At 32.1% G+C, this 21,043-nt stretch overlaps 1 protein-coding gene across 3 annotated transcripts in view; it reads right to left on the bottom strand.

The window, feature by feature from the left end:
* The window catches only part of AGPS (alkylglycerone phosphate synthase), a 124,079-nt gene that overhangs the window by 45,266 nt on the left and 57,770 nt on the right, over window positions 1-21,043 (bottom strand). For all 3 annotated transcript variants that reach the window (XR_013993492.1, XM_081050971.1, XM_081050970.1), the window contains exon 11: window positions 8,603-8,730. Coding sequence is in view for 2 of the 3 variants with exons in the window: in XM_081050971.1 (XP_080907097.1) it covers window positions 8,603-8,730 (128 nt within the window). In the remaining variant the exon portion in view is untranslated. The remainder of the gene's footprint in view (window positions 1-8,602; window positions 8,731-21,043) is intronic.

The following is a 21,043-nucleotide window of genomic DNA, read 5'->3' as shown; positions in this document are numbered from 1 at the left end:
AAATAACAAAATTTAATACATACCTTAACTATGTTATAGCAATTTTGCTATCACTTGCTTTAATTGAACAAATACTTAATTTTTAAACAACTCATAATACACATTTTACTTCACCCAACAAAATGACTAGTTAGATTCTTATTCTGCATACTATACAAATCTCATCTTTGCTACTAAAGATGAGATAATTCAACCTACATTTTTAAAAGTCACTGACAAATTTAAAGAAACAGTATTAGAGAATTTTATATATATAGTATTAAAACCTGTTGTGTTATATTTTATAGAATCCTATGGTTTCCAAACTGCTTTCTAAGTCTTTATTTAATATTAGGTTGATGCAAAAGTAATTGCGGTTTAAAAGGTTAAAATTTGCAAAAACTGCAATTACTTTTACATCAACTGAATATTAATATAAGAAACAATCCTGTCAGGATAGCAGAACTAGTATTATTTTACTAGTACCCATTTTACAGGTGAGGACATAAGAAACCAGAGAGGTTAAATGACTTGTTAGAGGTAACTGTTAAATAGTAAAGACTGAACTAGAACCAAGATATTCTGACTGCTAGATAAGCAATATTTCAAATATACCACACAACCTCCAAAAAAATTACTTAAAACACACACAAATGCACACATACAGAGAGAGAGAGAGAGAGAGAGAGAGAGAGAGAGAGAGAGAGAGAGAGAAAGAGAGAGCTAAAGTCGTATTTGAAACAAAAAATTACATGAAAATGATCTTATTTGCTATTTCCTGATCTTATTAAAAGTATAGTTATAAAATAAAATATCTACAACATGAGCAATGTGAAATCTTGGTATAAAGGTATCTGTAGCTTCTAAAAATGTTACCAGTTTTCCAACACAAAGGAGAATCACTTTTCCTAAAATGTTTTTATTAAAATGTGCACATTAATTTCTATTAAAATATATGAAGTCTGACTAGACCAAGTTTCATTTTTTCATAAAATAAGTAGAATATCATGTAATATATATATTTATGTGTTTTGGCATAAGCACATCAGTAAAACATGAGAAAGAATTCAGAGCCATTCTGTCATTATTAGGGGAGAAAGAAAACTTTTTAAATTCCTACCAACAACTTGTAAATTCCATCTCCTACTGCCACCCAGATTCTACGTCACCTGTATCTACAGCAGGTGTTACTAGTGAAAACAATAAGCATAGCCACACATACAACAGAAAATGGGGGAAAACATATATTGCATTTAGTATAGTAAATTTCTAGTGGAATTCAATCTCTGAAACAACTAAAATACAATACGTAGGCTTTGATAAAATCTTGGTTTGAAAACACTACCCACAAAATACATCTTGGGGAAAAATGAAATAAACTGATTATAGAATATTAGATGGCCTTAAGAAATTACTGATTATCTTAGACATGATAACGGTATTGTGGTTATAAAGAACACCTTTATTTTTAAAAGTTTTTAGAGGTCAAGTGTAATGATGTCTCCAACTTAATTTCAAATGATACAGAAAACATAATACACAAACATAAAACAAAGCAAAAAGTTAACAACTACTGAATATACAAGATGGATATACAGATGACCACTATACTAGTCTTTCAAAGTTTCTGTATGCTTAAAATCTACAAATTTAAAAGTTGGAAAAGTAAGTAAGAAAGCTTCAGGGCCCTTGCTACATACAGCAGCCCACATTCAATTACATTGAGCATGAATTTAACTTGACAGCTGAGTCAGTCCTCCACTGCTCCTACTTCCATCAAGGCAGAGTAGATGCTTACAGACTTATTATACTATAAAAGAAGAATAAGAAATTTAAGAAAGTCTTTTGTATTTAGATAATACATATTAAACTAGTTTTCAACACTGACTTTTAACAAATTATCAAAATCAAACCATCAGCTTTATTAAGTCTCATGTTTTAATAATGCCGCATATTTTTTAAAAGTCAGTAAATGGAGTTTTTCAGTTATTGCCACAAGTAAATTCTCAGAGGTAAAGCACTCAAATTAAAAAAGAGAATCTAGGTTGCTTCATGAGCCTCTGGAAATTGTGCATCATTCTAAAAATACAGAGGAAAAAAAGTTTCTTAGAATTTTAAATTGAAAGTTGTCAGTACAGAGCTAATTAAATAGAAGTTCCTATAATCAAAACACCAAAGTAATGTTATTATAATTTAAAAAGAACAACAGTCTGGGTTTCTATACCTATAGTTAAGATTAAGTTATGTTTCAATTGCTATAAAACTAATTTCTTAGGTAGTATAACCTTGAAATATTTCCTTTAAAAGTTAGAGACATCAAAAATTCTGAGTCTGAACTCTACTTTCACTCCCATGCTATTCAATTATGCTTCACTAAGAGTATTCCACAGATTAGGAAAGTCGGAAAGGGGTCCTTGACTTAAAGTGACCCCTGGTGGTAGGTGATCAGAACTAATCTGAGAGGGAATACTTTCACCACGTTTAATGGGAGGTTAACGATAGATACAGGGAATTTAAGGAACACTCAAACAAAAATTGCTTACTTGAACTGAAGTTAGTGAAATAATTGATTTCTTTCACTCTTTCTTACTATGATAAATGTGCCCTTACTAGAATCTCTAATATCACTTGACTTGTACCTAAACTGTACTTTATACTTAGTAAATAGTCTAAAAATATATGAGAAACTCATTATGGACTAATAAAGAACTGTCAGTTATCTTTGTTTCATCTGCACAAAGAAGAAATAAAAAATCACACTGTCCTCAAAGCGTGGGTATAAGACTAAATCAAATTGCTAGCAATTTCTTCCCTTTAATGATGGGAATATAAAACCAGGAATTTACTTGAATATAAAACCTGAAAAATAAAAAACAACCACTTTGATTAGTCTTGTTTACTTAGTAGAATTCTCTGAACTAACTTCAAAAGCAACAGATTTCTCAACCTAACCATTTTCTCCAAAAATTGGTCCTTATAAGAAATACATTAAAAGATTTCTGCAAAATCTGTTTCTACAGAGCCAAGTCATATCTCTTTCTCATCACAGAAAAAACTGAAACATACACTTCAGATGAGATATATTAATTATTCAAGAAAGTATCTCTTGGTTTACTAGTTACTGTCAAAAGAAATTCAGTATTAACATATTTTAATTGTCTGTAGGACTTTTACTATTCTAATTTCATTAAGAATAAACTATAAAATATAAGCACTGAATGGTAGTACTATACCTCTGGTATTTTGGTTAAGGAATAAACTGCCTTTGAATTGAAAAGGTTTGTTTCTTCAAGGAGTAAATCAAACTTTCTATGCAGATTCTACAACAGCCCAAATTTGTGAGCTATATGACTATTCTGGAGATAGTCTAGTAATCTCATACTGTTCCAAAAGCCAATGTATCAAAGCCAAACCCTTTATACACAGTTATACAAAAATTTAAACACAGAATATTTATCATAATAGGCAATATCCTTAGTAATTATTAGAAGACAGGAACTATTTAACTTAATATCCTTTTATGTAGTATATTGCACAGTGTTGGATATAAGGTTAAGACCATGCTATTTCATATAAAAATAGATAATAAAACAAAACTAAGAAGTTCAAAAAGGGTCTGTGAAAAAAGAGAATTTTGTTAAATGAAAATTTCTAGATATAAAAACTAAAAAAGTAGACAGAATTAATTCTTCCACTAACTAATAGATCAGAATTGATACTATAAATCATACAATATTTAAGGCTATTGGTATAACTGGTTAGTCCTACTGGAAATGACATAATGGCTTACGGTGAGGAGTCTACATTGTAAACAACAAGACCTCTTTTTACCAATAAAATTATCTCTTGGTTGTAAAGAATGAAATAATATATAGTTTAGGTAGATATTTCCCTCCTCTTATATTAAGGGAAGATCCAAGAGATAATGACAAACACACTGAGTGTCCTAGTCATAATTTTGTATTTTCAGTTTAGTAAAGGTGTAATGACTTGTTCTAAGTAGCTCCTGGTCAAGAGCATGTCGTAACTGTCTGTAAGTTTAATACATTTTGCTGGGTCACACGAGAAAGAATCCAATTGATCAAACATTTGGCTAGGTTATTCTCTGCTTTAGAGGGAGAAAAACATAATTATTTTCCAAAAAAAAAATTTAAAATAACAATTCCACTTTCTATATGTAATAAATTATTTGCAAGAATTACTGTTGAATATGAGAAGTTTTAAATGTTTTAACTCCTTTCAATTTATTTGAACCCCTCCAGAATAAATCAAGTTGAAAACAGAACAATTCAAAATTGAGATAAAACATTCTGAGGTGTCAGACATGAACTATGTATTTCTTCCCAAATTATCGTCTACACTCACTAGGAAAAAACACCCCATCAGTTTAAAATTGTTTAAAATGAAAGTGGTCATATATATAGAAAGGGCCACCCCTTGTCCAAAGGTAGTGAGAGATAAAGCTGCCTTTTAATCTTTAATTCTAAAAACCTAGTTCTGATATTGAAAAAGATAGTTTTCAGAGTAACGCATACTAATTTATGCCACACACACGGTCACTGTACCTTGTTAATGGAACACATGTTCCTCTCTGAATACCATTGGGCGTAAGTCCTAAGTTTTACAGAGGGGAGGAAAACCTCAAACTTCAAAAATTGCTTTTGAGCTCATTTCAACACTCAGCTCTCCTGTCAAGTCATTTGAAAACCAACAACCGATTATAAGAGAATAATAAAATATATCTGACATTCTGATTAAAAAACACAATTTTCTCCTTCTTGAGCGGCTACAGTAGGAAATCTACTTTCTGAGAAAGTCTTTTTTTTCTTCAATTTTTGTAAGATTTTATTTGAGCCAAACTGACATGCTGAGAAGCAAGATCTCAAATGTTTTGTCTGAGAAAGTCTTAAAAGTCACTTACCCATCTACTGAGTAAAGCTGGAGATTATACTGGACTGCCACTTATGAGATAGAATCACATTAATCTTCCACTAAATCTTCCTTTCTAGCTCTTCACAAGGTAGTGAAGTACTGAAAGAGGGTAATTCCTCACATGGACAAAGATCAGAGGAGAGACCTTAGCAGAATCCTGCTGCAGCCAGTATAAGGTTGTTCAATTTATTCCCTTCAGCAAGAACAGTGATGAAAATAAACACAGAGCCCACGCTGCTATTTGTGAACAATCACAGATGCTCCTTTCCAAAAGGTACTCATCCAAAATACAGTTTCCCATTTCCAAAGCAACTTGAGTCTGAAATTACTGCAAAAATGGAAGTGCTATGAAATGACAGTGAGGAATTACAAGCAGCCAACTCATTATTCAATCAGGAATTTGGCACAATCATAAAGTATGTACTGTCGTCTATTTTAATGGATCTTAATTCCTCTGCTATCAGATGAAAATCCGAATCGCAAATTGAACAATGACTAGTGCCAAAACTTGGTAATTTCCTCAATTTTCCTACCTGAGAATTCTGTTATGAAGCAAGGCAGCACATACAGTACCATTCTTGACATGTAAGATTTGTACATTCTATAAATTAGTATGTGAATGTCCCTAAACCATAATGCTAGCATTTACTCATTTCCAGAGAAGGTAAACATTAATACTTCTCTCCATGTGCATTATAATATTAATAGGTTCCCCAAATAGTGAGATATTTCATCTGTTTCATTCATAAGAGCAGTATTTGAGAATACAATATCTATCTAGGCTTTTTAAATCAGCTTCAACTAATACAAGCTTCCTAGTTGTATGGTACTTATCTCTAAAAATTGTCTATTATTAAATACAAAGAATCAAAATTTTAAAGCTATAGATTAAAAATAAGCTTTCTTTTTGATCTGCTTTTTAACCACAGGGTGGCACTTTCTAGCAATCATCACCTTTATTTATTCCAAGGAAATTCAACATAGTTTTGTGTAGTGAATTTAGATTATGGTTATTGTGTGACTATCTAAATAATTTTTTAAAACAAACAAAAGGGCAATGTTTACTGATTTATTCAAGGATGAAGGAAAATTTCACAATTCTTCTCTATTACTTTCTATCAGGGGCATATTAATCTCTGACAAAAACGACATCAAATTGTACCAACTATTTATGTTTAAATCCAACATTTTCACTGTCATAAAATTATGAATTTAAGATTTTGATACATTTGTACATTATTTCTCATTAATGAAACCTAAAATATATTTAGATGTATTTGCAATGTGGAAAAGCAGATGGAACACTCAGTGATGCATTAAATGTTTATCTCTACTCCAAAGATCGTATAACAACACTTTTAAACAAATTATTAAATCTTTTTTCTACAGAGTAGAGGTACTGTGCAGGGGTAGAATTGGCCAACACAGACCGAATGTGACCTCATTAAGACCTTTTGTTGAAAATACATACAAATCAGACTAGTTTTATAAATTCTATAATTATGTTTTAAAACCTAATTGGGCATTCATGTTTATTTTGCTAAATAAAAATGCAGGCAATAATGGTCAATTAAAAAGACGTCATTCAAAACTTGAACAAGAGACATAATCTGAACTATATCTTTAATAAAGCTTTTTGGGTGGGGAATAGTCAAGTTTGACAAAGGTAAAAAGTAAATAAATATAAAAGTACTTAACACAAAGAATAAATTACAATACAAAGTAAAAACACTGGAATAAAACAAAATCACTCATTAAGGAATATTTTAAATTAACAAGAAAATATAATCTAATCATGAAAAATGTTTGCTTTCGTTTTGATTTTTAATTGGTGAACTTATGGTTATTTTCTTTAAAAAAAAAAAAAAAACCTAGCTTCCCATTTTTCTAGGCATAAATCATAAAACTCTGCAGGTAGTTATTTTATTTCTTAATACTTAGAATATCTTAAATTTGAAGTTAACTTTTCTTGGCATTTAAGTGAGCAAAGGGTTTAGCAACATATATCAGAACACACTTGTACTTTCCTGCCCAATGCTCAGATATTCACTCCTAAAACTTGTCTCCATTCCTCCTTTACTCAATCATTCTGCTTTTAAATATTGCTGCCATCTCATTATTTTAGCAAACATAGCAGAATACTTACTACATAACAGCTTCCTAACCACAATACAATATCCCCAAAGTTCTTGTCAATTAGAAGCTCTTTTATGTAAGGATTTCAACTCTTAACATTTACTTCTACTTTAACTCCATCCAAGTAACCTGCCACAAACTCAAGTTGTTCATTCCAGGACTATACTTCTTAAACTCTCTCCGCATCCACCCAGGAGTAAAACAATTAAGATTAAGGGGCCTACAGCTAACTCTTGATAGGAGAAACAATCTAACTGATACATAACTGAAGCTACTTGAAAATGATAAAAATTATCCTTGTGAACTGTTAGATTAGGTGATCACATAGCTGGTCTTCCTAAAAGTGCCAACTGTCAGAAAGAATGAATGTCTCAGAAAGCAAAAGTGAGTGTATGAGATAAAGAGCACAGAAAATGATAAATAAATACGTGGGTAAACATACCATTTTTTGTGTGCCTATTTTAAATTTCTTTAAAACATCAACAGCGGTTCTCTTAGGATGGTGGGAAGATAAGACTATTTACCAATTTCCATCTCAGTACCTTACAAAGCACACAGTGAACATGGAGTACTAGCTGGACAGAACCCCTTTGCCTCATCACATCCTCCCTCCGCTCTGACAGCCTGAAGCTAATCTACCTGGGCCACATGAGAAAGCCCCTGTGCGCTCAAGGTCCTCATCTAGTATAGTGCAGCTGGTGGGAAGTACAAACTCCAGGAGTCTGGAGACAGCAAGAAGAGGTCCAAGCATAGTCTCTTAACTTCCTCCCTGCTGGGGAATGTTGAAACAAGGATTTTGTTTTCACAAACCACTGTAGTTTAAACAATGAAGCAAATGCCTAAAGAAATGAAAAAATTTCCACACTGATACACAGAACTAAATACAGAAATGAAATTACCTGCCATTATCTATTCTTCTAAAAAACCTTGATAATATTAATATATCCCTTTTTTTAAGTAGGGAAGAGAAAATGGGAATTCATTTTAGCTTATAGCTAAATATATTATATTATGCTATACTATATTATATTACTTAATTTAAGCTATAGCTTCAGTAATATTATAAAACAAAGTAGGGCATAGTAGCAGCACATTCTAAGAACTGATAAAGTTTGATTACCTATATATAATTTCTAAATTTTGGGGACACTGATATTCAGCCATTAATTTCAATAAATGTCTTAATTTAAGAAAAATTAAATATTACTTCAATTAATCACAAAATATATTACCCAAAAATAACTTAAGAAAACATTCAATAAAAGGCAGAGTCATTGGAAGCCATCAACCCAAATACGTATCTTACCTTGGCTTACAATTGTACAGCACTCTTTAAACCAAGAAATAGGTGTATAATTACTGAAAGAAATAGCAACTGCACTTGAAGGAATGATTTTACAACATTACCTTTTCATATAGGGCTGGGTAAAAACCACAAATATAACACAACTAAATATGAAGATTATATGTGACATACCAAAATCAATTATGCAGTAGAATTTAAGAAATGTAAATATATATGGGTGGGTTTTTTGTTTTTGTTTTTGTTTTTTACCTGTTTTGCAATTTCTCTTAAACAGGCTACTCCTTGTTCAAAATTAGGGAAAGCTACTGAGCCATACTTTTGGTATTCAGGGATTGGTCTGATTTTTATTGTAGCTTCTGTTATCACACCAAGAGTTCCTGAAAAAGAAGGGGGAATAATCCAATATGTCACATGCCAATTTTCTAAACATATCTAAATCTACTTTAGCTATTTATTCAATTAATGTATTCTATTGTTCATATTTAAATCTATTTAATATATTCTGTTTGGGAATAATGGCTACCCAAGCTTTTCTAGAAAAACTAAGCAAATTTTGTAATTTCTAAAAAAGGTTTTTAGAATACATTTTTCTTAGTTATGTATGTATATATATACATATATATGTGTGTGCATATATATATATATTTTAAAACATTTTTAAGGTAACTTTTCTCCAAGAAGATTATTTTTAAATAGTTTTAAAAGTATTACAACTTATTAAAAGAAATATAAATATTTGAAAAGCAACAGGTTTTTATACCTCATATGCATTCAGACAAAAGTATGTTTTGATACTTGCCTATTTTTACTGTAAGAACAATTTATTGGGGCAAAAAGAACCTAACTCCCATGAGAACTTAAGATGATAGAAGAAATCGAGGGGCTATTTACACCTTGCCTTTTGCCTTAGGAATTCATACAAAGACAAAGGCAACACTGAGATGCCCTTGTAAGAAACAAGAAAACAGATATTTCAGAGACAAAAGTTATAAACATACAGCACAAGAGGACCACCAAAGAAACAAATATTCTTTGTTTATTACATGGAGCAGTGGGGGACAAATCAAAGAAAAAGAAAACAAGTTCAATATAATTGTATGATCTAAATATTAAATAGCTATGCTAAAAATATTTGAAGAGACGTGGTTAAAAACAATTGTATTCATAAGCCAAGCTTTTCAAATTGGTTTCTGATGTACAAATGGTAGAAATTAATACTATTAGTAAACTTTCTGAGAATCATTAAAAAAAAAGAACACAGAGGGCAATCTGTGAAATTGTAGAACTTAATTACAACACTAGAAATAAATGAAAAGCATCACAAAAATCAAAGCTTCCAATAAATTTATAATATACCTAAAATAAAATGTCAATATATAATACAAGATTAAAAACTACTGAGTGCATAAAAAGCAACTTACATTAGATCAAAAAATGTTCATTACATACACAAATAATTTCATACTGAGATATCAAATATGACCCTAATATGACGTGCAAAATCACAAAAGTTCTGCAATTTGGCCCAATTAATATTTGAATAAAAAATAGATATATCTTGTACATTTTAAAAGATAACTAAAGCAACTAAACTTTCTCTTTTATTTTAGTATCTTTTTTAAGATATAATTCACAGACCATAAAATTCACCCACTTGAAGTATAAAATTCAATGGTTTTTAGTATATTCACAGATATATGCAACTATCACTACAGTCTAAGCTTAGAACATTTTCATTACCCACAAAAAGAAACCCTATATCCATGAAACAGTCATTCCCCATTCCCTTCCCACACACCTCAGGCCTCGACAACCACCAATCAATTTTCTGTCTCTATAAATTTGCCTATTCTGTACATTGCACATAAACAGAATTTTTAAATATGGTCTGTTGTGATTGGCTTCTTTCACTTTGAAAATGTTTTCAAGGTTCATCCATGTTATATAGTATGTATTAAGTACTTCATTCTTTTTTAATTGCTGAATATTGTTCTATTTTATGGTATAACGCATGATTGCTTAACCATTCATTAGTTGATGGACATTTGGGTTTCTATTTTTTTTTTTTATTAGATTACCAGTTTATCATAAAAGGATCCAACTCAAAAATAGCCAGATGGAAGAGCTGTGTAGGGCAAAGTATAGGGGAAGAGGTCAGAGTTTCCATGTTCTCTCCAGGCACAATACCTTCTCAGCATTTCCTTGTGTTCACCAACCAGGAAGCTCTCCGAAACCCACATTTTGGGATTTTTATGGAGGTTTCATTATATAGGCATGATCAAATAAACCACTGGCCATTGGGACAAATTCAACATCCAGCCCCTCTCCCCTCCCCAGAGGTCAGGGATAGGGCTGAAAGTTCCATAGGTTTCCACTTTTAGGCTGCTATGAATAATGTTATTATGAATATATGTGTACAAGTTTTTGTGTGGACATGTGTTTTCCTTTTTCTTGGATGCATACATGAAGACTTTCTTCATTTCAGAAAAACCTTTGATCCTATTCCATGTAATACTTGACTGGCTCTGCTACCTTTGACTGAGGTTAAGTTCCAGGTGAGTGCAGCCAAAAGGTGGTGGGGGTCTCATCTCTTGCACCCAGCCTTAAATGGTGGGACAGAGTCTCTACTTTGAGTGTGCACTAATACTGGGGTCACAACTGCCCTAATGCTGGCTGGTAAAGGGCTGGTATCTTGTCAGAACAAGCCAATTGAGAAGACCTACTCTCTTTCCTCCTTCCTCCTAGCAATCAGCTTCTAAAGCAGGGGTGCCTCAGAGAAAAGCATGCCATTGTCCCCACCCCTACCTCCAGAGCATGGCTCAGAGATTTTTGTCTGAGAAACAAGCCATAAAACAGCTCTTATGTCTTTCCAAAAGAAATTATTTGCAACAGAGCATGGAGAAGTTCAAGCCTAAGAATACTCTCTAAAATAACAAAGAATGTGGTAAAAGGCCATTGGGAGATCATAAATTTATTAGCGATGTACGTAAAACTATAGGCCAGCTAGTTTGCCTGCACAGAAACAGTGGGGACATTGGAAGTCCTAGTTAGAGCAATCAGACGAGGAAAAAAAAAAAAGTCATTGAAATTGGAAAGGAAGAAATAAAACTGTCTATTTTAAGATGATATGGTTTTATATTTAAAAAAATCCTAGACTCAACCAAAAAACTGTTAGAACTAGTCAATGAATTCAGTAAAGTTATAAGACACAAAATTAACATACAAAATCAGTAGCACTTTTATACACTAATTATGAATTTTCTGAAAAAGAAATAAATCGATCCCATTTTACAACAGCATCAAAAACAATAAAATACTTAGGAATAAATTTAATCAACATGGTGAAAGATCTCTACTCTGAAAACTACAAAACACTGATAAATCAAGAAGACACAAGTACAGTAAATAGAAAGCTATCCCATGTTCTTGGATGGGAAAAATTAATAATGTAAAAATGTCAATACTAGCAAAAGCTATCTATAGATTCAATGCAATCCCTACCAAGATTCCAATGGCATTTTTTAGAGAAATAGAAAAAAACACTCCTAAAATTTATGGTGGTGGGAACCACAAAAGACCCTGAACGGCCAAAGAAATCCTGAGCTGAAGGCGTCACACTTCTTGATTTCAAGCTATATTATAAAGCTATAGTAATCAAAATAGTACAGTACTGGCATTAAAACAAATAGACCAGTGGAATAGAATCAAGAGCCCAGAAATAACCCCAAGTATATATAGTCAACTAGTATTTGACAAGCCAAGAATACTCAATGAAGAATAGTCTCTTTAATAAATAGTGCTGGGAAAACTGGATATTAATGTTAAAAGAATGAAACTTGACCCCTATCTTATCTACTCACAAAAGTTGAATAAAGACTTAATGAATAAAGACTTAAAGACTAAATAAATAAAGACTTAAATAATGTAAGACCAAAAACATTAAATTTGTAAAAGAAAATATAGGAAGAAACCTCCTTGACATGAATCATGGTAATTATTTTTTGGAACTCACACCTAAAGCACAAACAACAAAATCAAAATAAACAAATATATCAAACTGAAAAGTTTCTGCAGAGCAAAAGAAACCATCAATAACATGAAAAGACAACCTACGGAATGGGAAAAAATATTTGCAAACCATATATCTGATAAGGGGTTAATATCTAAAATGCATGAAGAACTCATACAACTTAATAGCAAAAAAAGAAGAAAAAAATGGGCAAACAACCCGAACAGACATTTTTCCGAAGAAGAAATATGAATGGCCAACAAGTACATCAAAGATGCTCAACATCGCTAATCATTACAGAAATACAAATTAAAACTACAAGAAAATGTCACCTCATACTTGTTAGAATGGCTATAATCAGAAAGACAAGAAATAACAAATGCTGGAGTGGATGTGGAAAAAAGGGAGTCCTTGTGCACCGTTAGTGGGATAGTAAATTGTTGCAGCCACTATGGAAAACGTATGGAGGTTCCTCAAAAAATTAAAAATAGAACTACCTACCATATGATCCAGCAATTTAACTTTTGGGAATATATCTAAAGGAAATGAAAACACTAACTCGAAAAGATATCTGTACCCCATGCTCATAGCACCATTATTTACAACAGACAAGACATGGAAGCAACCTAGGCGCCCATCAATAGATGAGTGAACAAAGAAGTTGTGGTATATATATATTTGTGTGCGCACACACACACACACACACACACACACACACAATGGAATATTATTCAGCCATAAAAAAAAAACGAGGAAATCCTATCTTTTATAACAACTTGGATGGACCTGGAAGGCATTACGCTAAGTGAAATGAGATAGAGAAAGTCAAATACTGTATGATCTCACTTATATGTCAATCTAATAAAAACAAACAAAAACAATAAAAACACACCAAACTCACAGAAAAAGAAATCAGACTGTGGTTACAAGAGGTGGGAAGTTGGGGGAGGAGGGTTTAGAGAGAGGTGCTCAAAAAGTACAAATTTCCAGTTACAAGATAAATAAGTCCCAGGAATGTAACGTGCATAATGACTATACTTAACACTGCTACATGGTACATGTATAGGAAAGCTGTTAAGAGAGTAAATCCTAAGAATTCTCATCACAAGGAGAAAATGTTATCTTTTCTTTTTATTGTATCTATATGAGATGATGGATGTTAACTAAACCTATTTGTGGTAATCATTTTACAAAATATGTAAATCAAACCGTGATGCTATACACTTTAAACTTACACAATGATGCATAGCAATTATTTCTCAATAAAACTAGGGGAAAAAGAGAAAGAAAAAACAGCGGGGAGGACCCTGCCTAGGCTCAGGAAGAAATCTCAAACACTAACCTCATGAACTATTCTAAGGGATATACTTTAAATATGTGAATTTTATGGTGTATGAACTATATCTTAATAAAGCTGCTAAAACATAGGGATAACCATTATAAGTTATTTAATTCTCAGAATAAATTACAAAGGAAACTTCAGAGTTACTTCCTTAAATATAAGCCATACATTTACCAATAGGGAAATTTTTAGAAATAGATATCTTAGACAATAGAAAAGAGTCTAAAAGACTTTCTAAACCCTTGCCAGAAAAAAAGGCAAACGGCTGACAGGTAAACTATTAGTATGATGCTGTCTCCTCCTCATCTGCTAGCACAGAATTATCTATCAACTTATTCTGTTTTACCGAAACAGTAATATAACTTTAATTTTTAAAGTTGCTAATTTTCCTACCACTATACGGACAGCGTCAATAAGCTTATCTGTAATTCTTTCTACCATTTTCAACATTTTTAGAAGTTCCTGGCAGTCTTGGAATTAACGCTTCAACTGAAAGTTGTTTCTATAAATAAACTGAAATTTGTCAGCCATAAATTCCTAAAGACACGAATCGTCTTTTCTATTTACTCTAATCTGCCACAAACTACAGAAAACTTTAATAAATACTTGCTCAAACTTAAAAGTCACCAGATTGAAATTTATTAAGGAAAAGAAGGTCAAGATAATCCTTGATTTTAAGTTCCCAGCTTTTTATGAAATGTTTTCTTCCATCTGAAAATACAGCCATTGAAAATATTTCTTTGAATTATAGCGTATAATATAATCCAATCTAAATATAATCTAAAGAAAAATTAGAAACCATTTAAATGCCAATTAATCAATGAGCATCTGGTTAAATACAAGCACATTCAAGGAAAGGAATATCAGATAGCTGTCAAAAAGAATGAAGGGGCTCTAAATGTAATGTTATGGTGAAAGCTTTATGAAATTAAGTGTAAAGAAAAGAACAGCAAACTCCCATTTGTGTTTTTAAAAATACATACAGTCAGTATATGCTTATATATAGCAATAGTGTTTACTCTGGGCAAGGGAGACGCCTGAAAGACAGGGATAGGAGGCAGATTTTCCCCTGTGTATCCTTCAGCACCTTCTGAATTTTGCATATATTTGTACATATTTTAATTGTGTAGTACATGTAATTACCTATTCAAAATGTTAATTAAAGAATGTATATATATACACACATATATATACTTTTACATTAGTAGACTTTCTTTAAAATTCTAATTTATTTACATAAAAATTCCAACATACCAGTAAGAAGCGACCATATCTTAAATTTCTGTATACCTATATTCCTCATTTGTATAGTAGGTACTTTAAGGTGGTAAACCACAGCATAATACTATAAGTGACGTTAAAAAAAATAAAAATTAGTTAAATGAGACCCTGAATGATTGCAAAGTTAATGAAATAACCAAGTACAACTATCCAGCTATGAGTTTTGCAGGGAGGTCCCACTGTGAAACCAAAATCCATCTGGGTCCCAAATGCAGATTGACAGAGGGCAGCTTCCGTTAAGATATATTCAAATTAAGCCAATCACAAATGGATACATTTGAATTCACTTCGTCAAAAGGTTCGTGTTGAGTTTTACTATATTAATATTTATTGATTCTTTTGCTCTGAAAATATTATGTCAGTGGAGTAACGTAAAACACTTAGATTACTTATCACTTATTTATATGTACATGACACCAATATTTTAGATCCACTTTATGTAAGTTTTTACAAGTAACTCCATTAGCAGTAAGACATCACAGAGGCTAATATGTCATTCACTTTTTTTGTTGTTTTAATAAAAATCTGTTACAATAAATTTAAGAATTTTCTGGTTTATAAGTTTCAAATATAACGTTTGTTCTCAAGAAAATTAAAAGCTTCAATTGCTATTCAATATAAAACGCCAAGTATTTCTTTCTGAGCTGCCTTGTGACCTTGGTTATTCATAGTAACTAAAGGATTTGCTTGAAGTAAATAAAATCTTTCGTAATTTGAAAATATGTTTTCAGGTGACTTCAGGACTGAGAAGAATGGCTGTCATTTGAATCTGCATCTTTCTTCTCCCTCTACTTTTCCAAAAAATAAAAAATAAAAATAAAAATCAACAATAAGGAAAACAAAACCACAAAGCACCTAAACCTTCAGTATTACTCAGGAAAAAAAAAACACAAAAAAAAACACTATGACCTTCCAATTACATGTAAATAGAGATAAAAAGAAAAAATTCCCACAGACTTTCTATAGCCTTCCAACGGCTGCAAGCTTGTAAGGGCAGAGAGTGAGTGAGGGGAGACTTAAAACGATTCCATAAGAAAGAGTAGAGAGTAGCAGAGGCTTGGAGGAATGACAGACAAAATCAACCCTGGAAGCGAAAGTGTAACAGAAATGGCATAATATTGTACAAGGCTTGGTACTTCATAGCGTTGGCTATGAGCAAGGGTTTGAAAATAGGAGGAACCAGAAATGGCAGCCCTGGAGAAGCAAGGGGAGTATCTTCAGGAAGCATGACATTTAGAGAAGTGTAGTCCTGGGTAGTCCTGGGAGACAAGGCAGAGAAGGGGAAGAATAAGAGAGGGAAATTACAGATCCCACAGAAATAAAAGCGAAACAAGACATTCCGTGCCTTCTCCTACCAAAACCACCACTATCCATAAAACAAATAGCTCAAAAGAGGGTAGAAATGACAGAAAAGAACACTTTCAAACTAGGAACCCTTTCCAAGTAATAAACAGGAACAGAAAAAAGCAGACCAAATCCATAAAAAATACTGCAAAAAGTCAGAAAATATAAAAGCTTTTCTGTGGATGAAAAGTCTCCCCTAAAACCAACCATGATCCTGAAAAAAACTGTAACACATTTCAAATTAAATTAAATAATGTCAAACAAGAATTTGGGGACATGAAAAAATACCTGAATCAAAAATATAAACACTAAAAACATAAATGGACAAAAAACAAGAGGAAATAAGAGATGACCAAACTCAGGTAAGAAATAGAACAGCAGCAACAACAATAGAAACATAAAAAATGAAACTTAAGTTATAAGGTATCGAAATGAGAACAGAAAATACAAGAAAGATCAAACAATACGGTGAATGTTTAAGTAAAAAAAAAAAATTATTACAGTAAAAGACATGTTGACATTAACCCTGTATAAGTACTCCCCCTCGCTTCGAACACATTATCCCATGGTGCTTGCCACTTTCTGAAGCAGTTCTGGAAGTCCTCTTTCGTGAGTGTCTTTAGTTGCATTGTTATGGCTGCCAGATGTCCTGAAAAGATTGTTTACCTTTCATGGTCATTTTGACTTTGAGGAAGAGCCAGAAGTTTCACAGTACTTGATCTGGTGAGTAAGGTGGATGAGGACACACCGTAACGTTTTTATTTGACAGAAATTGCTATACCAGACCCAATGGATGACACAAAGCCTTTTGTGATCACAAAATACGGTGAATGCTGCTGCTGAGTGCCATCTGACCGAAAGACAAGGATCTTCAATACAGGAAGCAGCGTGTCGAACCTTAGTGACAGTGTGTGCCAAGTTTCAACTTGTTCGATGCAGTCAGTTGGGTGTGAGCTATGGTTGAAAGGAGGTGTGTTTTAAGTGTGCTGTAAATCATCCTCCATCATAACAACGCTCCATATCACACATCACATTTGGTACAGCAATTTCTGTCAAATAAAAACATTACGGTGTGTCCTCATCCACCTTATTCACGGGATCTGGCCCCATGCGACTTCTGGCTCTCCCCCAAAGTTAAAATCACCATGAAAGGTAAATGTTTTCAATAAATTCAGGACATCAAGGCAGCCACGACAGCGCAACTAAAGGCACTTATGAAAGAGGACTTCCAGAACTGCTTCAAAAAGAGGCAAGAATGATGTGATAAGTGTGTTCTAAGAGAAGGGGAGTATTTTGAGGGGAATTAATGTGTACTTTACTGTAACAAATTTTTTTAAATTTAAACATTCACCATATTGTTTGATCATACCTTATAGGTTCAAATGAAAACTTAACAAAGGGCATTGAAGAAAAGCAGGAAAATAACCAAAAAACTGAAAATGAAATTAAAAAAGAAGTTGAGATAAAGGTCAGAAAAAAAATAGTTGAAATGAAAAACAAGCAAAGGAAGTCACACATAGGTATAATTGGTGTCCCTGAGGAAGAAAAATCAAAACAATGGTCAAAAAAACAAATATTTAACACAATTAAAAAGAAAAAAACAATAAAAGAAGACCTGAATATACACATAGAAAGGGTTCACTGGGTATCATAGCAAAATGACCCAGGACAATAAACTCTGAGTTGTAAAGAAGTAAATTTGAACAATAAAGAAAAAAAAATCCTCAGGGCCACCAAGCAAAAAGAGGAAGCAAGCTAAAATGGCAAGAGAACTGGCATCAGATTTCTTTAAAACAACATATAAAATCAAAACAACAGTGGAGCACCATTTTCAAAAAACAAGGAAGGAAAGTGTGACGCAAGGATATTATAATATATCCACTCAAGCTGTCCTGCAAGTATCAGGCCATAGGAAAACAGTTTAGAACATTCCAGAACTCATGGGATATACAAATGTGCCTCTTCTCAAGAATCTACTAAACGATGAGATTTATTTAACCTAAAGAGGACTAGTAAAACTACACAAAAGAACTGATAGTAAACATTTCATCTACTATTTCATTCTAGAGCAAAGGCTAAAAGGTTGGGTCACAGATTACAAAAAGAACTGTACTTTCAACCATTTTTCAAATAAAAGAGCAAATCATTATAAGTTACTAGTAAATTCCATACATAGGGAAAAAAATGCAAAGCCTTTCAAATCCTTTGGCTATTTATTGCAATTTTATTATGCTGATCATGTTACAGAATCTAAAATGAGAAGCTGCTTGTTGAAAAAAAATATGAAAATTCGTAACACAAAACAAGACAAAAACATTACAAAACAAGACAAAAACATTAAACTTAATGTGGTTAATCACATGTGAAACTTAGTAGGGAAAACAGGATTTTTAATGATAATGCGGTCAAGATTGCCCTCAAATGATTTAACTACAGCAAAAGAAAGTATTTTTAAAACTGAATAAAAAGTTTTATGATTCACATTTAAGGCAGGAGGTTATTATTTAGATAGTTCAACATAGCAGATAAAAATACATTTTACAAAAGAATATGATTTCACATAAATTGACTTTTTCAATTATGCTGTCTCCTGACTTATATTAAGATAACTCTATATCACATACAGAAATGGGGAATTAGGAACCATAAATACACTTGTAAAAATCATTAATGCCAAAATAATAAAGTCACAACAATAGTGATAAATTTAACATTTGTTAAATACTTACTACATGCTTATAAACTTCTTAGCATAATCTCATTTAGTCCTCACAAAAAGTTTATGAAGATGGATACTTTTATTATCTCCATTTTATATCTGAGGACATTGGGCAAAGAGAATTACCTAATTTACACTAAGTCACAGAACTGTAAGTGGTAAAAACAGGACTGAAATCCAGATCTGAAAGATTTTATGGTTCATGCTCTTCAGTTTCATGCTCTTAAATCATTGTATCATTCTGCTTGTATATTTATAATAAAATCTTATTTAGATACAGTAATTTACCCTATTTACACACATATTTCTTTGCTTACTTTATTATAACGAGTTTGCCTTTCTTAAATTTATTCAATAATTTACTATTGAGGGAAGTAGTGCAGTCTTTTAGATTAAATTCAAACTATTTTAAAAGGCATGAAAAACCACATTATGTCTCCAACCACCCTTACCATTCTGCTGCCCACTCCAGCCTACAATTAAATCTTATGTTCCCATTATACTGAAAAACTGGCAGTTTCATGAAACAGACATGGCTCTCTCTCTCTTCTAAGCCTGCCCACATGCAGTTCTCTCTGCAGGGCAACTCTCTCCCCACTTCATTCCTTCAACTGTGTCAGGAATTATTTTGTCCTTATCAACCTTTTAGAACTACTTGAGGTGTGGCCCCTCTGGGGAAGACTTCTTAAGTATGTATGAATGTGACCTTTGTCTGTATTATTCTTGTGTTTATTTCTATCATAGAATTGATCATACTGTATTATCATGGTCTGTTATTTCCTGTGTCCTGAGTGTGTCAGCACAGGACTCGGCAACCAGAATTTTTCAAATTCTAATCAATGGGATAAAATGTTTGATGTGTTTACTTGAAAAGATAATTTATATTTATCGGGTTGGCTCCAACTATATATATCATTAGTATAATCGGTAATTATCAGTTTTGTTATTCGATTTGATGGCAAAAAGTTGTATTTTTACTTTCAGTTAACTTTTAGATAATGCAATAGTACAAGACGTTCCAGAATAATATTTATGGAAGACTATAATATTTAAAAGAATTTAACATATTATTTTTCTCTTTAAAATTGTTCTGGTTTTCCATAGAAGAGTGTACTGATCAGAAAAGGAACAAGAGAGTAAAATGGGGCAATATCTTAACAAAGGTTTGTCACTGGTTATCACGGAAAAGATCTAAGCTATCCCACTGGTCATCAACTCAGTGGTTGATGACCTCTGGCATGTCACTAAACGACATAGTTTGCCACTTTTTTCCCTCCTTGATGTTAGTGTTAAAGGTTAAAATTTATGCCCTAACATCCTAGTTTATTATGTAACTGCTTTTTTATCCATGCACATAGCTAAATGTTTCAAAAATCTTTTTTTTCAGTTTGTTCTATCTTCTGAAATTAGTAATGTATTCCTCTGTTAATTGAGAAACACTTGTTAATTTTCTGAATGTAAGCGGTATCCCACTCTACCATTCTAGGAATTAAAAAAAGAAGCCCATGTTCATTTGACCCACACAATCCACAGTGCCTCTGTAACAGTTTGCAACAGAGAAAGGTTTTTGGGTTTTTTTGTTTTATTTTTCTGATTGGTATAGAATTAAATATATTGGATAAAATAAAGAACTACACACTAATCTACCCAGCATCAAGTAGCCAAGAAAAGGATACTACTTAAGTAGTAAAAACATAAAAGACAAACATAAGTTTTAAAAGATATGTGAATCAACGGAATTTTAAATTCCACTTCTTAAAAAAATCAAATAGCAGTAACAAAAGATATAATTATAGAAAGACAAGACAATAAAACAATACTTTATCAGTGCTTTCCCCCTAATTATTCAGACAAGATTAAAGGATATTATAGTATAAAATGTTAAAGCAAACTGTTATAAACCCAAACAACTACCTTTCCTAATACTACTGTTTAAAAACTCTAAAACAAAAATCAAATAAAACCAAAAAGACCAAGCTGTCTCTAAAACTATAA

The sequence above is a fragment of the Rhinolophus hipposideros genome, assembly GCF_964194185.1.
Source record: "Rhinolophus hipposideros genome assembly, chromosome: 6".
Classification (NCBI taxonomy): domain Eukaryota; kingdom Metazoa; phylum Chordata; class Mammalia; order Chiroptera; family Rhinolophidae; genus Rhinolophus; species Rhinolophus hipposideros.
This window is presented reverse-complemented; position numbering and strand designations above follow the sequence as displayed.